This window comes from Cucumis sativus, chromosome 5 (genome assembly GCF_000004075.3).
Source record: "Cucumis sativus cultivar 9930 chromosome 5, Cucumber_9930_V3, whole genome shotgun sequence".
Taxonomy (NCBI): Eukaryota; Viridiplantae; Streptophyta; class Magnoliopsida; order Cucurbitales; family Cucurbitaceae; genus Cucumis; species Cucumis sativus.
The window spans coordinates 16,966,391-16,986,107 of NC_026659.2; the positions used below are offsets into that span (position 1 = coordinate 16,966,391).

The 19,717-nt window shown below is 36.1% G+C and overlaps 1 protein-coding gene across 3 annotated transcripts; it reads right to left on the reverse strand.

Annotated features, from left to right (window-relative positions):
- Positions 1 to 444: 444 nt before the first annotated feature.
- On the reverse strand, positions 445 to 18,588 carry LOC101217654. 3 transcript variants are annotated; one of them, XM_031885755.1, is made up of 7 exons: positions 18,060 to 18,585; positions 17,667 to 17,778; positions 14,495 to 14,660; positions 8,208 to 8,356; positions 6,529 to 6,680; positions 1,954 to 2,068; positions 445 to 858 (listed from the first exon to the last, which is right to left on the reverse strand). In XM_031885755.1, exons 1-7 carry the CDS (start codon positions 18,341 to 18,343, stop codon positions 718 to 720), a joined length of 1,119 nt encoding a protein of 372 aa, XP_031741615.1. In that variant the 5' UTR covers positions 18,344 to 18,585; the 3' UTR covers positions 445 to 717. The 3 variants fall into 3 exon arrangements, with proteins under 3 accessions (XP_031741615.1, XP_031741617.1, XP_031741616.1); XM_031885757.1 differs by having other exon boundaries at positions 17,667 to 17,795; positions 18,060 to 18,197; XM_031885756.1 differs by lacking the exon at positions 17,667 to 17,778 and having other exon boundaries at positions 14,495 to 14,652; positions 18,060 to 18,588.
- Positions 18,589 to 19,717: the final 1,129 nt, after the last annotated feature.

Consider the following 19,717-nt stretch of genomic DNA (forward strand, 5'->3'; position numbering starts at 1 on the left):
AAACACCACACCGTCTACCGCCTCAAAGTTGAGTTATTGATCATGGTCAAGACAAAGAAAATAAGGATTGAGACCACACTTGCGAAGAAGAAAAATGTTGAGAGGAGAAAAAGATCATGCATGCAAATGGAAAAAAAAAAAAAGAGAAAGTAGGAACTTTGTTTAGGTTCATCAAGAAGATAAATGGATATAAAGAAATAACCAAAATCATAACTTGAATTCTTTCTCATATTTGCAATAGTAGAAATCTGGAAGACACATTTGCAAAATATCTCAACTTATTTTGCTACCTATTACAATATTCCTAAACTTATTGTAAATGTACACAATTTTGTATCTGTGATCAGTTTCAAGAATCTCTCCCTAGAGAGAATAAGTTGCATCTTCTAAAAGTACTTGCTATGGCTCAACATCAACATACTTTAGGAAACTTTTCAATAGTTATTTACATAAAAGAAAACTAGAAGGTAAAATAGTAATGAATTTCTCCAACTGAATTTTGTTCGAGTTACAATAGTTGTATGTTTATGCGCATCTATATATATAATGCAATAATGTAAGACAACATGAGCATAATGTAATATGGAGAGCTGGAGGATCAAATAAAAATATAAGAAAATCATATTATTATCTTTATGAAAAACAATTAGTACAACAAAAAACAAAATTAGACTTTACTAATTGCAGATCAAAAATTGCATCCGCGACGCTGGCAAATCAGAGTTGCATGGGAGTTGAATCCTTAACAATCTCATATAATGATATAATGTTTTCAATGCTCAATAGGCCAATGATGCACCATTCCAAGAGATCTGATTTCCTATTCTGGAGGACTTCTTGAAGAAAATGAATGTTATGCTGCAAGGAAGGTGCAAATTTATTAGAGAAGAATTAAACACTGTTCTATCTCAAGAAATATCATTTCCATAAAAGTAAAAGAACCTCCTTCCAGTGAGTATGATATAAGTGGAAGAATCTAGGTTAAAGATTTAAATAAGGAAATCACAATGAGAATGTTGATTATTTTTTCCTTAGCTCGGCTTTTGGAAAAGGAACACACACCACTCCCTGATTTCATTTGCATTATTTTGGGTCAGCTTCAGAATACACAAACTTCAGATGGACAGCACAAACACTTGGAAACAATTTAGCAGAACCAATTTCTTAAAGAAACATTCTAAACTAATTAAATAAAGAGAGTCCTCAAAACTTCACTCCTTGAAGAACTATGAATTGATTCTCCTACAATAGTAGCTAGCTTTTGATAGGACCACGTCCCTTCACCACGGATTAGAATATTGATGTCAATATTTTAATTTTTTTTATTCTTCTTCTTTAAAAAAATAAACATTTAATTCTTGAACATTGGGATCTAAATGTCCAGGGATAATAATGCTCATACCCACGAAATAATATCCACCATCCAAACTGTTAAATAAAAAAATTCTTTTCCTAAAATTCTACCGAAGCAGTAGGAAAAGTTGTTATGTAACTTTTTCTAAATAAGTGAAGAAAGAGTGGACAAGAATATGATAAAACCAATAAAATTAATCAGAAGCTGCTAGTATCCATTTGATTTAATACGTTCCAATCCTTGAATTTAAAGCCTTGTACATGTGTGAATATTATGCATTAACGATTTAACGATTTTAAAATGAAATAAGAATGAAGGATTTAAATTCATTCACTTGTGAAAGTTGAGAGATTTAGTTAATACAACATTTAGTATAAATTGGTTTTCTTTCCCTTAAAAAGAATACTAAAGAAAATACGAAAGTTTTCACGAGGTTACACGTCCTCTCAACACATTTTCCATTGCATATAACCAAAAATAGATAATATTGCTTTCAAGTTGGCTATTGCCACGATATTTAAGAAGAACGTTCAAGAGAAGAGGCTCAACTATACGGAAAAAACCACTTTGAAGGAATGAATGGAATAGAATGAAATTACCTCCACAAACTTCAATTTGAAATCTAGATTCCCAAAGCGCTGGGTGACCTCGTACTCTTCCCGAAGGTACTCATATATTTGAGCATATTTTGCATCCCTCCACGCAATTTCTGATCTGAGTGGCAAAGGAAAAAGACATAAAAGAGCACTAAGATAACAAAATTCTACCAATTAAAGCAATATTATGATCGAATTTTCTATGCACGAATATTAATAATAATAAGAAGGTAAGAATGTATATATTTTTGTTTACTTATATCAAGCTTGAAAGGCAAACTTTTCTATGTTATGATCTTGGTTCTGTTAGGATGTCAAATACATTTCTGAACAATAGTATTATCCTGGCGCCAAGTACTGCGAAAACCACATAAGACGTAATCCAAGCTTTAAAGAGGCTCTAGATAAAATAAAAAGCAAAATGTATTTGATAGGCCACTGATTATACATCAGTATGCTCGCAGGGGCAAAAAGGGCAAAGAAGTAGTTATTATTGAGTTGGGAGAATCATCCAACAGTAAGAATGATTATCTTGGGTAGTTTTGGGCATTTATCTTGACTAGTTTCAGTCTTCAGGTGGTTAGTAGTTGGTTATGAAGGAAGTTATGTTACCGTTGCTATGTTATGTGTTTAAATAAGAAGTTAAGTTAGCAGATGGGTAGACAGTCTTTTAGTTTGAAGTGTTTGGGTTTCTCTCGTGTGGGAGGAATGGTCTATGTAATAGTAAATTATCTATAATAGAAGAACTTTACTTTAGTAACTATCATACTGGTATAAGAGCCCTCAACCTGGGGATGATAGGAAAGGTGGCACAGAAGAAAATTGAAGAACGGTTAGGCGTAACTGATTTTGAAATTGCCAGGATTTAAGTAGATGTTCAGAAGTTACCACAAATTGAAGAAACGCTGCTTGCACTTGCTTAAGATTGTTCAACGCTTTATCCTTATAGCACAGTTGGAACAACAACGAAGGAATGCAGATGACACTCAAACATTATTGGCTTCTCTAGTTTCTGGTGTTGGATTGTCAGATCGCCCTTCCAATTCGGAATCGAATGAGGAAATTAAGAATACGACAGTGGCAAACACAGTGGAACCTATTTATGGCTATAGGAGCAATGCATTCAGACAATAATGAGGGTGAACAGGATCATAGCAAATTAAACAAGTTTGAGATGTCAGTATTCAATGAATCCGATCGTTACTTACAAATCCATAAACTTACTGATTCCAAAAAATTAACAGTGACAGTCATTAGCTTCAAAGCAGCGGAGCATTAGCTTCGAAGCAGCGGCTCTCAATTGGTACCAAGCCACAGACAAACGAGAACCAATTTTGAATTGGAATGATATGAAACGAAGATTGTTGATCCGATTTGGCTCATCATGCCAAGGTTCAGTTTGTGGGCAATTTCTCATAATCAAGCAAGAAACAGTGGTGGAGGAATATTGCAGTCCGTTTTGATAGGTTAGTGGCTCCTTTACTCCAACTACCTACCAAAAAAATTAAAAAAAGAACGTGTCCTCTGCATGTCGTGTCCTATGCATGTTGTATCCTATATGTTAAAAAACTGGTGTGTCGTATCTCGTGTCGGTGTTCGTGCTTCTTAGGTTTTGAATTTAAAAACTCTTCTAAATAATTTTAAAAAAGATTTCCTATTGTTCGGTTTTTCTCTGACTTACCAATTAAATTATTTGGTTGCACTACTTATGTTCATAATCCCAACTCTACTCGTACTTCACTTGATCCTAAAGCTGTTAAATGCATTTTTGTAGGCTGTCTCCTATAGGAAGGCTTACAAATGTTTTGACACTTCGACTAAAAGGTATTTTGAGAGTATGGATATGTCTGTTTTTGGAAAATCAACCTTTTTTTAGCCAAAATTCTCTTTAGAGGGAGTCCCCAACCTTAAGATAATTTTTGGGACACTTAACCTATCCCAAACACCATTGATTCCAAAGTTATGAGCTAACTCTTGACGTCAAGTGTGGAGAGTTCTTCAGGGGGAGAACCACTATAGACTGACTTGACAAGTAAAAACCTGAACTACAGCTTTATAATAAAAGAAACTTGACTCGAAGGAATTGAGAATGATCTATCACAAAACCAAACTAATACCCCGATAAATGATTATGAAGATCCAGGTAACATACATTCTCCTTTTACTTCGTCTAATTCTCCCCGTTCTTCTCATAATTCCTTGTCTAATGTCTCTGATCTTGATATTACAATTGCCAACAGGAAAGGTACCAGTAAATTTGTCAAATATCTCATTGCAAACTATCTTTCTTATCGTAAACTTTCACAATCATAAAGCCTTTACATCCAAAATAATCAACCTGTTTGTTCCGAGGAATATACAAGAGGTCCAAATGAATTGAATTGGAAATTAGCAGTGATGGAAGAGATGAATTCTACATGGGATATACTTGAACTACGAAAAGAAAAGAAAACAGTTGGATGCAAGTGGATGTTTACGCTAAAATGTAAAGCTGATGGTAGTGTCGAGAGGTACAAGGTTGGATTGGTTGCTGAGGGGTTTACTCAAACCTATGGAGTTGATTATCAAGAAACATTTGCTACAGTTGTCAAAATCAATTCTATTAGAAATTTGTTGTCTGTTGTAGCTAACTTTGATTGGCCTCTTTATCAATTGGATGTTAAGAATGTCTTTCTCAATGGGGAACTGAAAGAAGAGGTAATTATGGACTTGCCACCTAGTTTTAAGGTAGATCTCGGGATTAACAAAGTTTGCAAGTTAAAGAGATCATTATACGGTCTCAAACAGTCTCCTAGAGCTTGATTTGAACGCTTGTATATTCCTTGGAACAAACAGTCTCCTAGAGCTTGATTTGATTCGAGAAAGTAGTCACGGGCTATGGATTCAGTCAAAGCCAAGTCGATCATATGATATTCTACAAACATACAGGAAATGACAAGGTTATGATTTTGATAGTTTAATTTGATGATATCGTTCTTACAAGCAATGATGAGACAGAACAAACTTTCGTGAAGAAAAAGTTGGCAGATGATTTCCAGATCAAGGACCTAGGAACTTTAAAGTACTTCCTAGGCATGAAGTTTGCCAGGTCCAAAAGTGGCATTCTTTTCAAACAAAGGAAGAATATTATTGATCTGTTAAAAGAGACAGGTTTACTTGGTTGCAAGGTAGCAGAAACTCCCATTGAGCAGAATTTGAAATTGAAAGTTGCAACCAAGAATGAGATAAAGGAAAGAGAAAAGTACTAGAGACTTGTAGGAAGACTCATATATCTTTCCCACACGTCCTAACATTGCTTTTGCAATTAGTATCAAAAGTCAGTTCATGCATGCTCTTGGACCAACTCACTTTTATGCCGTTTATAGAATAGAATCCTAAGTATTTGAAAGGTACTTGAGGAAAAGACACATTGTTTCAAAGACATGATCATCTAATGTTAACGTTTACACTAATACTAATTGGGCAGGTTGCATGACTGAGATCTGGTTACTGCCCCTTCCTTGGAGGAAATCTTGCTACTTGGCAAAGTAAAAAACAGAGTGCTGTTGCAAGAAGTAGTGCAGAAGCAGAATTTAGAGCTTTAACCCAACGCATTTGTGAGTGTAAATGAATAAGATTGTTGGAAGAATTGGGATTCACTCAAACAATGCTCATGCAGTATCACGGCAGCAATTTCCATTGCCCACAATTCAGTCCTTTATAACAAGACGTAACATACTGAAGTCAATAAACACTTTATAAAGCAAAAGACCAATGTGGGAGTAATATGCATACCCTACCTTCCGACAACAGAACAAATTGCAGATGTGTTAACTAAAGGCCTTCCAAAGTGGCAATTCAACAAACTGATTGACAAGCTAGCAATGACTGATATCTTCAAACCAGCTTGAGGGGAAATGTTGATTATTTCCTTTATTGTATTATATTTTATTGTGTTGGTTGTATAATATTTGCCAAATTTATTTTTTCCTTTTTTGTAATGAGTTGTTTTATTTAAGTAAAATCTTTCTATTTGTGAAATAAACAAGAAATATATTATTTTAGCATAAATCAATGAAGTCTTAATTCCAAGCGATGTTTACTGGATTTTGTTTGCCTCTTTATTTGTTTTGAGGATCTTTTTTCTTCTACTTTGTTTGCTTATTGGTTTGTATTTTGAGTATATCTCTTTTCATTTCCCTACGTGATGGGAAACTTGTTTTCATTTCCTTATGTGATGGGAAACTTCCGCAAGGAAGTCTCTTACTGTGAGGAACCAGACTATTCCTATATCTGCACAATTCCGAGTAAACGATGTATAAGAATGCTTAACGACAGATGGTCTTCCTTTTTAAGAATGTCCTGCGTTGTGGGTGGTCTCTTATTCCGCCGCTTTCTAGAGCTATGCCGCTGCCATTACCCCTTGGATTGGCCATGAGACAAACATTTTAGTTTCTTCATTGCAAGTCTCTTTGCATTTCCTTAATGAACAGTTTTTTATATTGTATCCTTTTCAAAACAATAATAAATAAAATAAAAAGACAGCTATCTGTTTAGACCAATATACTATAAGTCCAATACCAACTATCGGGGTTTTACCTCTCAAAAAGACCAACTTTGAGAATTACATCTGCTAAATTTGAATTGGCCTTTCCAACAAGTTGAAGGAGCTTTTTCTTATCCATAGTGAATGTTCCTGTTTTCTCCATTTTACGATTTATATCTGCAAACTCTTCAACCAAACTATCAACCTGAAAAAGAAAAGAGAGAAAAGAAAAGGCATGTTTTGAGAACACAAATACAAGCACTAATTGGTGCTGAAGATTAAAATGCCAAACTCGGAGAATTAGTAACTTAGATATTTAATGAGCAAGCAGATCTCATAACCTCCGTCATTCCAGCTAAGTGACAAAAAATGTCAATTATGACACGATGATGGAAAAGTTGCAGGAAATTATGATGTCACCAATCATGCTTTAGGAATAGGTCTAGAAATAATATGAGTGGCCTACTAGGTTGTCCCAGGAGTAAATAAAAGAATGTGATAGACTGCCAATGATTGTTCACATAACCAGGCATTGTAATCCCATTTTTTTATTTTGCTTCCATACCAAATCGTAAAACCAAATTGTATTTATATGTTGTCTTGATCTTTTGGGATCATTCTTTGGATTGGAGTCCTTTATTGTAGGAAGGGTTGAACTCTCTTTTCTATTGTCGGGGATTGGGCTTCTTTTTTTCTCTTTTCTATCCTCTTGAGTGCCCTTCTATGTTCTTCATTTCTCTCCAAGAAATTGTGGTTTTGAATAAAGATTAAAGAAACAAAAAATTGATAAAAATCAGTTTGACAAAATGTAATTTTTAAAAAGAACATAAATAACAATTCTACAGACATTTCAAGAGCTCCCCATCTCTCCTAATCCTAACCAAAGATAATTCTTAGAGAGAACCTATTGGCACCTACTAACCAATATATACCCATCTACTAGGAACGGGTCTGGTTTCATTAAAAGATTATAGCAATGATTCTACATGAATCCAACCAATTTCCTTAATGAACAGTTTTGTATCCTATTTGACACCTTCAATCAATTAACTACAAAAATAAATTTTTGATGGCCACATTTTTCAGGCTAAACAATAAAAAACCTCTCTTTTTACATGAATCTAGTTTTCATTTCATCTTGAAAAAGCCTTTCGTTTTTTCAACAGTGTCTTTGTACTTTGGTCCAATACTGTTTTGTTAGATATAAATAAAATTGACTATCCTTGTCGTTCTGTAGACATTTTCTATTCGGGTCTATCAGATAAGAGAATAAAAAATGTATGAGAGCTTGAATAAGAGCATTTAAAGAGGTATAGAAGAGTTCTTGGTTGATTTCGTTCTGTTTGTCAGTTGAAAAAGGAAGTCTTGAGCAACATAACTTTGATGAACATATTTGATCTTGACTGCCTCAATTAAGGTATTTCTCTTTGTTCTATTCGGCAACAAAGATCACATTATTTTCACTTTGTTCAAGTAAGAGTCGTCAGTACGATCTCTATCATCATCTCTTTTCTCCTATCCCAACTAGGTCTATGAATTTCTCTATGTCAATTCTATCACCTTGACTTTACCCATGAGATTCCAACACTTTATCCTTAATTGACCTAGGAGTTCTTCACATTTTTTCTACTTACTCCAGATTTGTGAAAATGGGAACATCTTTACCCCTAAACTTCTGGGAAGAGTTCCATGTTTCTATGTATGTAATGAGCATGTACGACTGTGAAATTACCTGTGATACAAAGTAGTCCAAAGCAATGCTTTGACCTAGCACACTTCCAATAATGCGAACACTATCCGTATCTAAACTCTTGAGAACAATGTAATCAGGACCTCCCTGCATATCCTCGACCAAATATGGCTTCTCTTTCACAGCATAATCTATCACAAAGTAAAAATAAATTATTATTCAATAAATTATAACTCAAAAACATATTTCTGAAAATAATTCAACAAGAAATTATCCAAGCACATGTACATGTTTATACATCACTCTAGAAGCACATAAATATAGTAAATGATGAAAGAAAAACTACAGATAGATAGATAGATATTAACTAGTGGAGATCATTGGTTGGTCGGTGTTGGTTTTGAGATCACCTCAAACTAGCACCAACATGTCAGAGTCTAGTAGTTGGTTTTGAAGATATGAACATTGCGCACTATTTAAGAAGCATGGGCACGGACACGAGACACACTACACAACCCGCCAATTTATGAAAATGTAGGACACGACCCGTTGAGGACACCTTATTTTATGATTGTTATTGTTATTGTTATTGTTACCATTATTATTATTGTTATTATATCAAAAATAAGGTTTTTTTATTAACTATTTAAAATATTGTTTTTTTATTAAGTACTAAAAGTAATTAATATTACTTTTTATTAGTTATTAAAAGTAACTTTTAAAAAAAATAGTAAAGGAAAAGGTTGGTCAATTAAAAAGAAATAACAAGAGGCCCAACAAACCCATTAAAGCAAAAAACAAAAAGAAAAAAAAAACTCTAAACCCAAAACCCAAAACCCAAAACCCTATTATCCCATTCCCCCTTCAACCATAATCTTCTTTTCCTTCTCCCCATATTTTGTTATCTTCTTTTCCCTATCCCCTTATTTTGTTCTCCCAGGCCACTCTCCCCCCATTCTACTGCTCCGCTATAGGCCATAAGCAGTCACTACTGCAACCAACGTAGATGCTGACCAGTTCTCTTCAACGTTAGATGAAACGACGGTCGTTCAGCAAAGGAAAAGGGAAAATCAACAAAAAGGGAAAGAAACATAAGGTTGTTTTTGGCATGTCCGAACATGTCTTCTCATGTCCAATTTATTAAAGAAATAAAAATAAAACATTTAAAAGCATGCCTAATGCGTGTCTGAGCACATCATTGTCGAATATGTGTCAGACATGAACACTCCATAAAAAATTGTGTCCATTCTTCCTTGCCACTAGCAAAATAGACATAAAAAATCCCAAAAAAAATCTCCCAACCAATCTTTTCTTTCATTCTTGTACATATATGCCCATTAAACAATAAAGGTAGTAATAAGGTCCCAAATGCTAAGAGGAAAAATTGTCGGCAACCCAAAAGCTTGAAGAACAAAGTCCAAAAGATTCTAGTGTACTTGTACCAAATAAAGAGATGTTTTGGAATTCTTCGTTATTTTTTCATAAATGCAACATTTTGGAGAGAGATCCATGGAAATTATTTTTGAAGCTTGTCATGCGTATTAAAGCACGAATGTGTTGGAATTCTTTCCTTTTTTTCTAGGCTTTTTCCTTGTTAGAATCCTAGAATAATTATGGAAAGATTATGGGAATGTATTCCTTATTTTCCTAAATCTTTTCCTTTTTTATTCCATTGTGTACTCTATTTATCCCTTGTACCTATTGCTTTATTCATTAGAAAATAATAACAACACAAACAATCGTGGTTTTTCTTCCGGTACTCGGGTTTCCACGTAAATTGGTGTGAACTCGTTGTCTCTCTTTTCAATATGGTATCAGAGCGGGACAATGAAAACACCCTAGAAAACCCAAAAAAACCAAACCACTTATGAAAATCAAACAGAAGGGACAGCCATCAATTTTAGTGATGCCGTAGCTGCTGCCATTGATGCTCGGATGAGTGCTGCCATGGACGAATTATTAAGCCGGCTACAGAAAACGTCCGAAAATAATTTTTCGTCATCACCGCAGTCGTCCGCGCCGTCACCAGACCACCACGCGCCGTCACCGGACCACCACGCGCCTGGTTTTCTTCCTCAAACGGCGCCGACTATATTGCTCCCCACGCCCCGATTTATGTTCTGCCATCTAATTCCAATCGGCTACCACCGCTTCTGCCGTCAAATCTGTATGGCCAGCCACCCAATGATCCTAGCTACCATCCCGATATTAAAAACTCTCAAATTCACTCAACATTTGAGGTTGGTGAATCTTCGGCATATTCCAACCGTAACGTGCAAGCTTCCTCGGGAATAGTTCATCAACAATTGGAAGGACTTCGACAACAGATAGCAGCACTTGAGGCTACCTTAGGGACGACATCCACTCTACCGATGTATTCTGAGAATCCGGTAAACTCGTTCCCTAATATATCCTCTCCTTATGTGACTAATACGGTGACTCAGTCTTCCATGTATCATCTTTCAGGAGAAAAGTTGAATGGCAACAACTATTTCTCATGGTCTCAGTCAGTAAAGATGGTCCTCGAAGGACGACAAAAATTTAGCTTTCTGACAGGGGAAATACCTCGCCCCCTACCGGGTGACCCACATGAACGATATTGGAAGGCAGAAGACTCTATTCTTCGATCCATATTGATCAATAGTATGGAACCTCAAATTGGCAAGCCGTTATTGTTTGCTGCAATAGCCAAGGATATTTGGGACACAGCCCAGACACTTTACTCAAAACGTCAGAATGCCTTCTCGTATTCTTCATCTTCAAACTCCCTTAGATTGTCTTAAGGAGTCCTACCCATCGACTCGTCATTTCTGAGGTTCCTCTTCGTGTGTTTGGGTGTACCGCTTATGTCCATAATTTTGGCCCTAATCAAACCAAATTTACCCCTCGGGCTCAGGCATGTGTGTTTGTTGGGTATCCCCCTCACCAGCGTGGTTATAAATGTTTTCACCCACCATCCAGAAAATACTTTGTCACTATGGATGTTACTTTCTGTGAGGATCGACCCTACTTTCCGTTAGCCATCTTCAGGGGGAGAGTGTGAGTGAAGAGTCTAACAACACCTTTGAATTCATCGAACCCACTCCTAGTGTCGTGTCTAACATCATTCCTCATTCCATAGTCCTACCCACAAACCAAGTCCCCTGGAAAACGTACTACAGGAGGAATCACAAAAGGAAGTCGGTTCCCCTACTAGTCAGCCGCCGGCTCCAGTCCAAGACTTTGAACCTCCTCGAGATCAAGGTATGGAAAACCCTACTGAACCCTGTACTAAGAATATGATAAGTGAGAATGATAGGTCTAATGTTGCTGTTCTTGAAAACGTGGAAGAAAAGGACAGTGGTGATGAGATTGAGGTCAGAATAGAAACCCGTAATAATGAAGCGGAACAGGGTCATACAGGAAAATCAGATGAGTATGATTCCTCTCTTGACATTCCCATTGCTCTGAGAAAAGGCACCAGGTCTTGTACTAAACACCCCATTTGCAATTATGTTTCCTACGATAGTCTCTCTCCTCAGTTCAGAGCTTTTACAGCAAGCTTTGACTCTACCATAATACCAAAAGATATCTACACTGCTTTAAAGTATCCTGAATGGAAGAATGCTGTCATGGAAGAGATGAAAGCTCTTGAAAAGAATAGTACTTGGGACATTTGTACTTTACCTAAGGGACACAAAACTGTGGGATGCAAATGGGTGTTCTCTCTCAAATACAAAGTTGATGGTACTCTTGACAGACACAAGGCAAGGTTAGTTGCGAAGGGATTTACTCAAACCTATGGTATTGACTATTCAGAAACTTTTTCTCCAGTTGCTAAGTTGAATACTATTAGAGTTCTGTTATCTGTTGCTGTGAACAAAGATTGGCCTTTATATCAGCTGGATGTTAAGAATGCCTTTTTGAATGGAGACCTCGTAGAGGAAGTCTACATGAGCCCTCCGCCTGGATTTGAAGCCCAGTTTGGTCAGCATGTGTGTAAACTCCAGAAATCTATATATGGTCTGAAACAGTCTCCCAGAGCATGGTTTGACAGATTCACTACCTTTGTCAAGTCCCAAGGGTACAGGCAGGGACACTCTGATCATACTTTATTTACAAAGGTTTCCAAAACAGGAAAGATTGCTGTTCTAATAGTTTATGTGGATGACATTGTTTTGACTGGAGATGATCAGGCAGAAATCAGTCAACTAAAGCAGAGAATGGGCGATGAGTTTGAAATCAAGGATTTGGGAAATTTGAAATATTTCCTTGGAATGGAGGTGGCCAGATCTAAAGAAGGTATCTCCGTATCTCAAAGAAAATACATCCTTGATTTGTTAACCGAGACAGGTATGTTAGGATGTCGTCCCACTGACACTCCTATTGAATTCAACTGCAAACTAGGAAACTCTGATGATCAAGTTCCAGTTGATAAAGAACAGTATCAACGCCTCGTGGGTAAATTAATTTACTTATCTCATACTCGTCCTGATATTTCCTTTGCTGTGAGTGTTGTCAGCCAGTTTATGCAGACCCCTAATGAGGAACACATGAAAGCTGTCAACAGAATCTTGAGATACTTAAAATCAACACCTGGTAAAGGGCTGATGTTTAGAAAAACAGACAGAAAGACCATTGAGGCATACACTGACTCGGATTGGGCAGGATCTGTTGTTGACAGAAAATCTACCTCTGGTTATTGTACCTTTGTTTGGGGCAATCTTGTAACTTGGAGGAGTAAGAAGCAAAGTGTTGTGGCCAGGAGCAGCGCTGAGGCTGAATATAGAGCTATGAGTTTAGGAATATGTGAGGAAATTTGGCTTCAGAAAGTTTTGACAGATCTTCATCAGGAATGTGAGACACCATTGAAGCTTTTCTGTGATAATAAAGCCGCTATTAGTATTGCTAACAACCCTGTTCAACATGATAGAACTAAACATGTTGAGATTGATCGACATTTTATCAAAGAAAAACTTGACAGTGGGAGCATATGCATTCCGTACATCCCTTCGAGTCAACAGGTTGCTGATGTTCTTACCAAAGGGCTTCTCAGACCAAACTTCGACTTCTGCGTTAGCAAGTTGGGCCTCATTGATATTTACGTCCCAACTTGAGGGGGAGTGTTGGAATTCTTTCCTTTTTTTCTAGGCTTTTTCCTTGTTAGAATCCTAGAATAATTATGGAAAGATTATGGGAATGTATTCCTTATTTTCCTAAATCTTTTCCTTTTTTATTCCATTGTGTACTCTATTTATTCTCCCTTGTACCTATTGCTTTATTCATTAGAAAATAATAACAACACAAACAATCGTGGTTTTTCTCCCGGTACTCGGGTTTCCACGTAAATTGGTGTGAACTCGTTGTCTCTCTTTTCAATAGTTCAGATAACAGGTGAAGAACTGCACCTTTTTGGGATACAAACCTTTCCAAACGAAGAGGTCTATCTTCTATGCATCCAATATCTCTCATTGATTTATTTGTATGAAAACCACAACTTTCATGGAGAGAAAATGAAAAAAAGAAACAAGGGCATACAAAAGCCAAGCCCACAAAAAGAGGAGACCCTCTTACAAGTAGGGATTCCAACTATGTAAGACAACACTTGTATTATTACAAAAAAACCTTCGAAATCGAAGCACAAAGGGAAACATGACAACAAATATCCCCCACTGGCCACTGATGATAAAGACAGAGATGAGAATTTCAAAGAAAATGCCCCATTATTTTCCAAATTCCAACACCACAATCTTTATTTGAGCATCCCATATTTTGATTACAAAACATGTTTACATGCACAACATACATTTATTTTTATAAAAATAACATATCTCTATTGTGTCGTGTCCTACTTTTCTAGAACTTGACGTGTCGTAGTGTTGGTGCCATATTCGTGTCGCGTGTGAGTGCTTCGTTGTTGAAAACATTGCCTGCAATTTTTAAGTACCCACATAACCATGTTTACCTTTCATTTACCTCCATCGTATCCATAACAGGGTAAAAAATGAGTAGGCAGTGAGAAAGATGGTCCCTTACCAATTACATCTTGACGTTTCTTTTTAAGAAAGCAAGCTTTCATTGAAGAAAAAATTAATTATTTCAAATTTATCGGATGTCCCCAAGGCCAAAGGGACAGAAATAAACAATTGCGTATAAACATCATATGCATATGCATGCAGGTACTAGACATATTTTGGTTTACTCAGCATTTTTTAAACGATCTAATTCATAGTAAATATACTCTTATAAGAGCGATCAGATGCTTTATTACAACGGTTTAAAGGGAGGAGCTTGATTTGCAAGGTCACAGCAAACATAATAAATAATCTGAGTAGGCAGAAAGAAATTACCATCCTTCTTTATTTCTGGAAGCAAACCAGAAGCATGTCTTCTGATCAAATCTAGAAAACTTTCAACTTCATGATCTTCAATGTTAAACAGAACAGCAGAGCCATATTGAAATACAACCATGTATCTGTAGCAATTTGTGTTCCCTCCTCCTTTAACTCTAACATCCTAAAATATAAGTTAGAGATTACCAAAAAAACAACAGAGTGTAATTAAATAAAATTAAGATCAGTACGCTATCAAACACTTTTTCTTAAGCATGGATTGCTTGAATCTATAAACTTGTGTATCGCCTCTAATCTATTGAGCATGACTGCATGAGGAATTTAATGTTCATGTATTGCAGTTGAGTTAGTGGCAGGGACTAGTTTGCATTGGCTTGCACTTTCTTATTCCTGGCTAATTACAAAAGTTTAACAGTTTGATTATAGTGCAGAACTATATTAGAGCAACTAATGATAGACATGTAAATGCATTCTTGATAGGAAAAAGAACTCGTTTATATGGCAAAAACGTATGGTATTACATAATGTGATGCATGCATGACTTTATCATGAGATTTCTTTTATGTATCTTAGCTAGGAGTGGAGTGGAATGTGGTTCGGTTTTGCTATGCTTTCCCATTGATCTTTTTTTTCTTGTGATATCCATGAGTGTTCGGACTGACTTACAAAACACCTTGCCTAATCTCACGAGACAACTTACCTGACTCTACAACATTTGGGTGCGAAGGAAACTTGTAGGAAATTAATTCCTAGATAGGTGGCTACATGAATTGAACTCATTTAGCCATTTATTGAGACTTTGTCTCCTCTTTTTTTACCACTAGGCTGTTAAGACTTTTCAACCTGAAACACGGAAAGTTCCCAACAATGGTAAAACAAAGACAGCACTCTGCTTAAATATATCGCAATATCAACCGGGGTTCTACCAGCCAAAATAGAGTCTAAAGATGAACACAAATGGAAAGCAAAATACATAACAAAAAGTCTTAAAGATGAACACAACCGCTCCTTCATTCGAGAAGGCTGGAATCCTCTTCCCTAGAAGCTTACAGCAGCTTTTTACCAAAAGAAAAGCTCAATGATCAATCCCAAAACATTCCCTATTTAAACCAACAACCTAGTGGGACGCTTAGGTATTTCCTTCCTCTCCAATGTTCTCTCTCATAGTATTATTACATGGATTTCCTTTCTTGCCCCTCCTTTTATACGTCTAGAGGACTGGTGGTCTAACATAGGCAAACCTTTTATGGTTCTTGTACATTGATCTTTTTACCATCATTTACAAGATTTTGATTGCTTTGACTTGTGTTATTACTCATTAGTTTGCCTTGTGTTCAATTATTTTCACTCCTTATGTGATGTATGTAGCCTAAAGAGATAAAAGAAACTTTCACCAAGAACCAAATCAAAATCTTTATTATTTATCAAAAGTTGTCTAATACAAGAGGGGACTCACCATTCATAGAAAATTAAAAAAAATCCTAAAAGGATAACTAAGAGGAAACTAAAACCTAAATGGGTAACTAAAATGTAAGCTTCTTGAAAGTTAGGATTAACTAGGATTAATTTGAATGTACAAAACTATCCCAATCCTATTGCATCATATCCAATCACTCCCAAAAAAACTCGCCCTCTAGTTTTAAAATGAACATGAAGATAGAGATGAAAAAATTCACTCAAACCAATTTTTTGATAATCATCCAATGCCAATAATAACCAATTTTCATCAGAAACAATATTTTCAAGACCTCCAAAGTAAGATCCAATGGCTTCAAAAGTGCATCTGCTCCAGTAGTCCAGAGGAAGATTTTTTTTTATAGAAAACCAACGTCCATATCCATTCATAGCAAGGGCAACTATGACGAAATTTGTCCCATTTTTTGAACAAGCGAAAGGGACCAAAAACATGTCATTTACATAGGGACTCGATCAATTCTCCCAAATCACCCTGATCAATTTTAATCAGCGTATTGCCTGCAAACAGAGGATTGATAAATACTTGTATTTGAAAAAAAACTTCCAACAATTTTGTTATCTTCTTCGAGTCGGAGTCGCTAAACACAAACAGTCTTGAAATAATCCAGAGATTATTGAAATCTTCCACAAGAACTTCATCATTCTTTTTTAACCCAAAATGAATTCATGTTCTGTTTTTCCATACCTAAAATAGAGTGTGCCTATCATTTTTATTCCTTCATAATACATGCTCTGTTTTCTTGTATGAAGAACAAAGGAATTACAATCGCGACAATCGCTCTTTACCTGCACTGTCTCCACATAAGTAGGATTCTGGTCTTTCAGGATGAAAGAAGATGGAATAGCCTTGCTTAGATATTGAGGCTTAAAAACCGGTGTCTGCCTAGTTTGACGAACAAAAGACTCCTTGTTCCTTAAATCTCTTTAGCATTCCTAAGAAAGAGAGACCACCCTTCTCTGAAGGCCCCAAAGGTATGTGAATAAAGAATCCACCACCTGAGTTGGCCAAACTACAAATCTTAGAATCCAATCTGACAAGCCTCTGAATTATTCTTGTAGGTGTGTTCTCTGCAGTATTAATACTTATAACAAGGTGCAAAGAAGATATCCATTATCCCCACGTAAATATCTCCCCCAATTTGTGTGTTCTCAACAAAGGGAGTGAGGAAACACTCTCTCCCTTTCGCTTTGTTGTATCTTCAGCTAGAGAGTGTGGAACTGTTCTGGTAACTTATTTGGTTTGCAGTGATGTTAACCTTTGGCTCTAGAACGGTGGAAGGTGAGCTCTTTTGGAGTTTGGAAGACAAAGGACTGTTGTGGTCAAATACAACGAAGGCTTTTTGTAGCTTATTTGGAAGCTTGTAAGGAAATAAATGCTAGAATTCACTTGGATAAGTACAATTCTTTTTATTATTTCTAACTTCTTCCAGTTTACGACTTCTAACTGGGGTAGCCAACACAAGTTTTTTTGTATCTGCTCCACCTTCCACATTAATTTACATTTGAAGGCTTTTTTGTAATTTTGTATTAGGAGGGACTCCTTGTCCCTTGGCCCGTTAGGTTGTTCGGCTCCGCTTTTTTTGAATGAATAATCATCCGTTTTGTATCAAAAAAGTAGTAATAACAAAAAGAGTAGCTTGAACAAAGCATGATATTTAAGCATAAAGAATATACATATGTTTCAATTGCTTACGGAGGTTTCTCGAGGGAAATCAGTGTATCTCAGAGCGATATAATTTGACGAGCGGGAGGTAGGAGGGACAACATTGCTTAGATTCTCAGATTGCATATTCTTCAAATTTATACTGCCAAAATCACGAATCTGAGAAAGGCAACCCACGAATGACCAGAAAAAAAGAAAGAAATAGAGAAGCATACACCAACTAGGCAGCCAAAAAAAATAATTAAAAAAAAAATCAGCTTCGGTTTACTTCAATACCAACTTGTCGATGAATGAAGGAATGGCGTTTAATTTTAACAAGTTCCAACACTTAATAGTCTAATATACAAGTGGAGACAAATGAAGTAGAATAAACAAGATAATCTACGAGTAATACATCAATCCAAAGGTCATACAGTGACAAACCTGGTGCAAAGGAAGTAAGCTTTGATGGGAATTTTCCCAATTTCGTCATCATCTTCCGGCTCGAGATCGTAGGAATGATCAACCTCGGATTCAAACTGATTAGCAACAAAAGAAATCGGAGATGCAAGAGCAGAAAATGACCCCAAACATCGAAAACGAAACACGGGGTTTGAAGAATGAAAGAAATGGGAAGGTCTTGAAGTGGCGAAAGGAATTGGAATGGGAGATTTAGAAGCTAACGATATGCGGCTCAGAAAAACTGAAGCAGCCCTTCTCCAGCCCATTCACTGGAATATGGTTCGAAAATCAACCGCGTCTGTGATTCGTGATGGGAAAACTGGCTTCGAGGCCGCCATGTTTATATGGAAGCATTTTGGTAGAGAGAAGGATGTGGGTGAGGAAATAAGAAGTCCTCTTCTCAAGTTCTCAATGGATCATTGGCTTCGAGCACGATGAGTTTACTGTGCACAACGGTCCTAATGGAAGGGAAAGAAGGAAGAAAGAAAGATGTGCAGTCGTAGTTGCCGCCATCTACTAGGGCTTTTGGGTTGTGTGGGGACATTGCCAACTCGTCCATGCCTCTTCCATTCCTCTAGTCACACGTGTCACCCAACTTTTATCTTACGTACTTTTATTTAAATAATTTGTGATTAAATATTTTAAAACGGAACCATTCTCAACCGCGGCGGATTCACGGACACGGAACACTATATAATAAACACACTAAAAAATATCAGGGTCACGTGGAGGGGCACAATCACTAGAGCATAAGTAGAAATTAGGGAAAATGCTAAATTTAATATATATTATAATATAACACTTAAAAATTAATATTATAACATAAAAACCGATAATGTATGGGGCGCGTGCTCCTTGGCCCCTTGATGGATCCGCCCTTGATTCTCACTCATCTCACATCCCGCATTCTCTCATCCCTCATCTTCCTCTCCGTCCGAGAAAATATTCGTAAAAAATATCAAAATAATCATTTCCTTCCCTTCACAACTTGTACACAACTTCCATAACTTTTTGCTTGCATTCCCTTTCCCACAAAGCATTCTAAAGCCATGTGAATTAATTGCAACAATGCCTACTTATGGAAGTATTAAAAGTACATACATAGGCTTAATCTATCATTAAGTTGACAAAGAACAATGGGATCATCTAGTAGAATAAAGGTGAGTCATAATGGTTACACATTTCACTCACACAACTTAAAAGATATGAAAGATTTTCTAACAAGAAACTTTCCCCTATACACAACTCGAACTCGAAGTATAACAATAACCACACTCTCAAGTCTCCTACGAAATTAGATTGTTTACTTTTCCTTTTTGTAAAAAAATTAAATTTTAGTTGTATAGATTTATAATTTTACTCATAAACTTTAGAAAATTATTTTAATTGACATATCTACTTAAAATATTTACCGCCTCTTTAACTCATATAACATGAATTGCTATATGATATTACACTAAATACCCAAATTACTAATAAATTTCACAAAAGTTCTAAATAGACAATATATTTACCGCCTCTTTAACTCATATAACATAAATTGTTATATGATATTGCACTAAATACCCAAATTACTAATAAATTTCACAAAAATTCTAAATGGACAATATATTACACAAATATAGGGCTCAAATTACTTT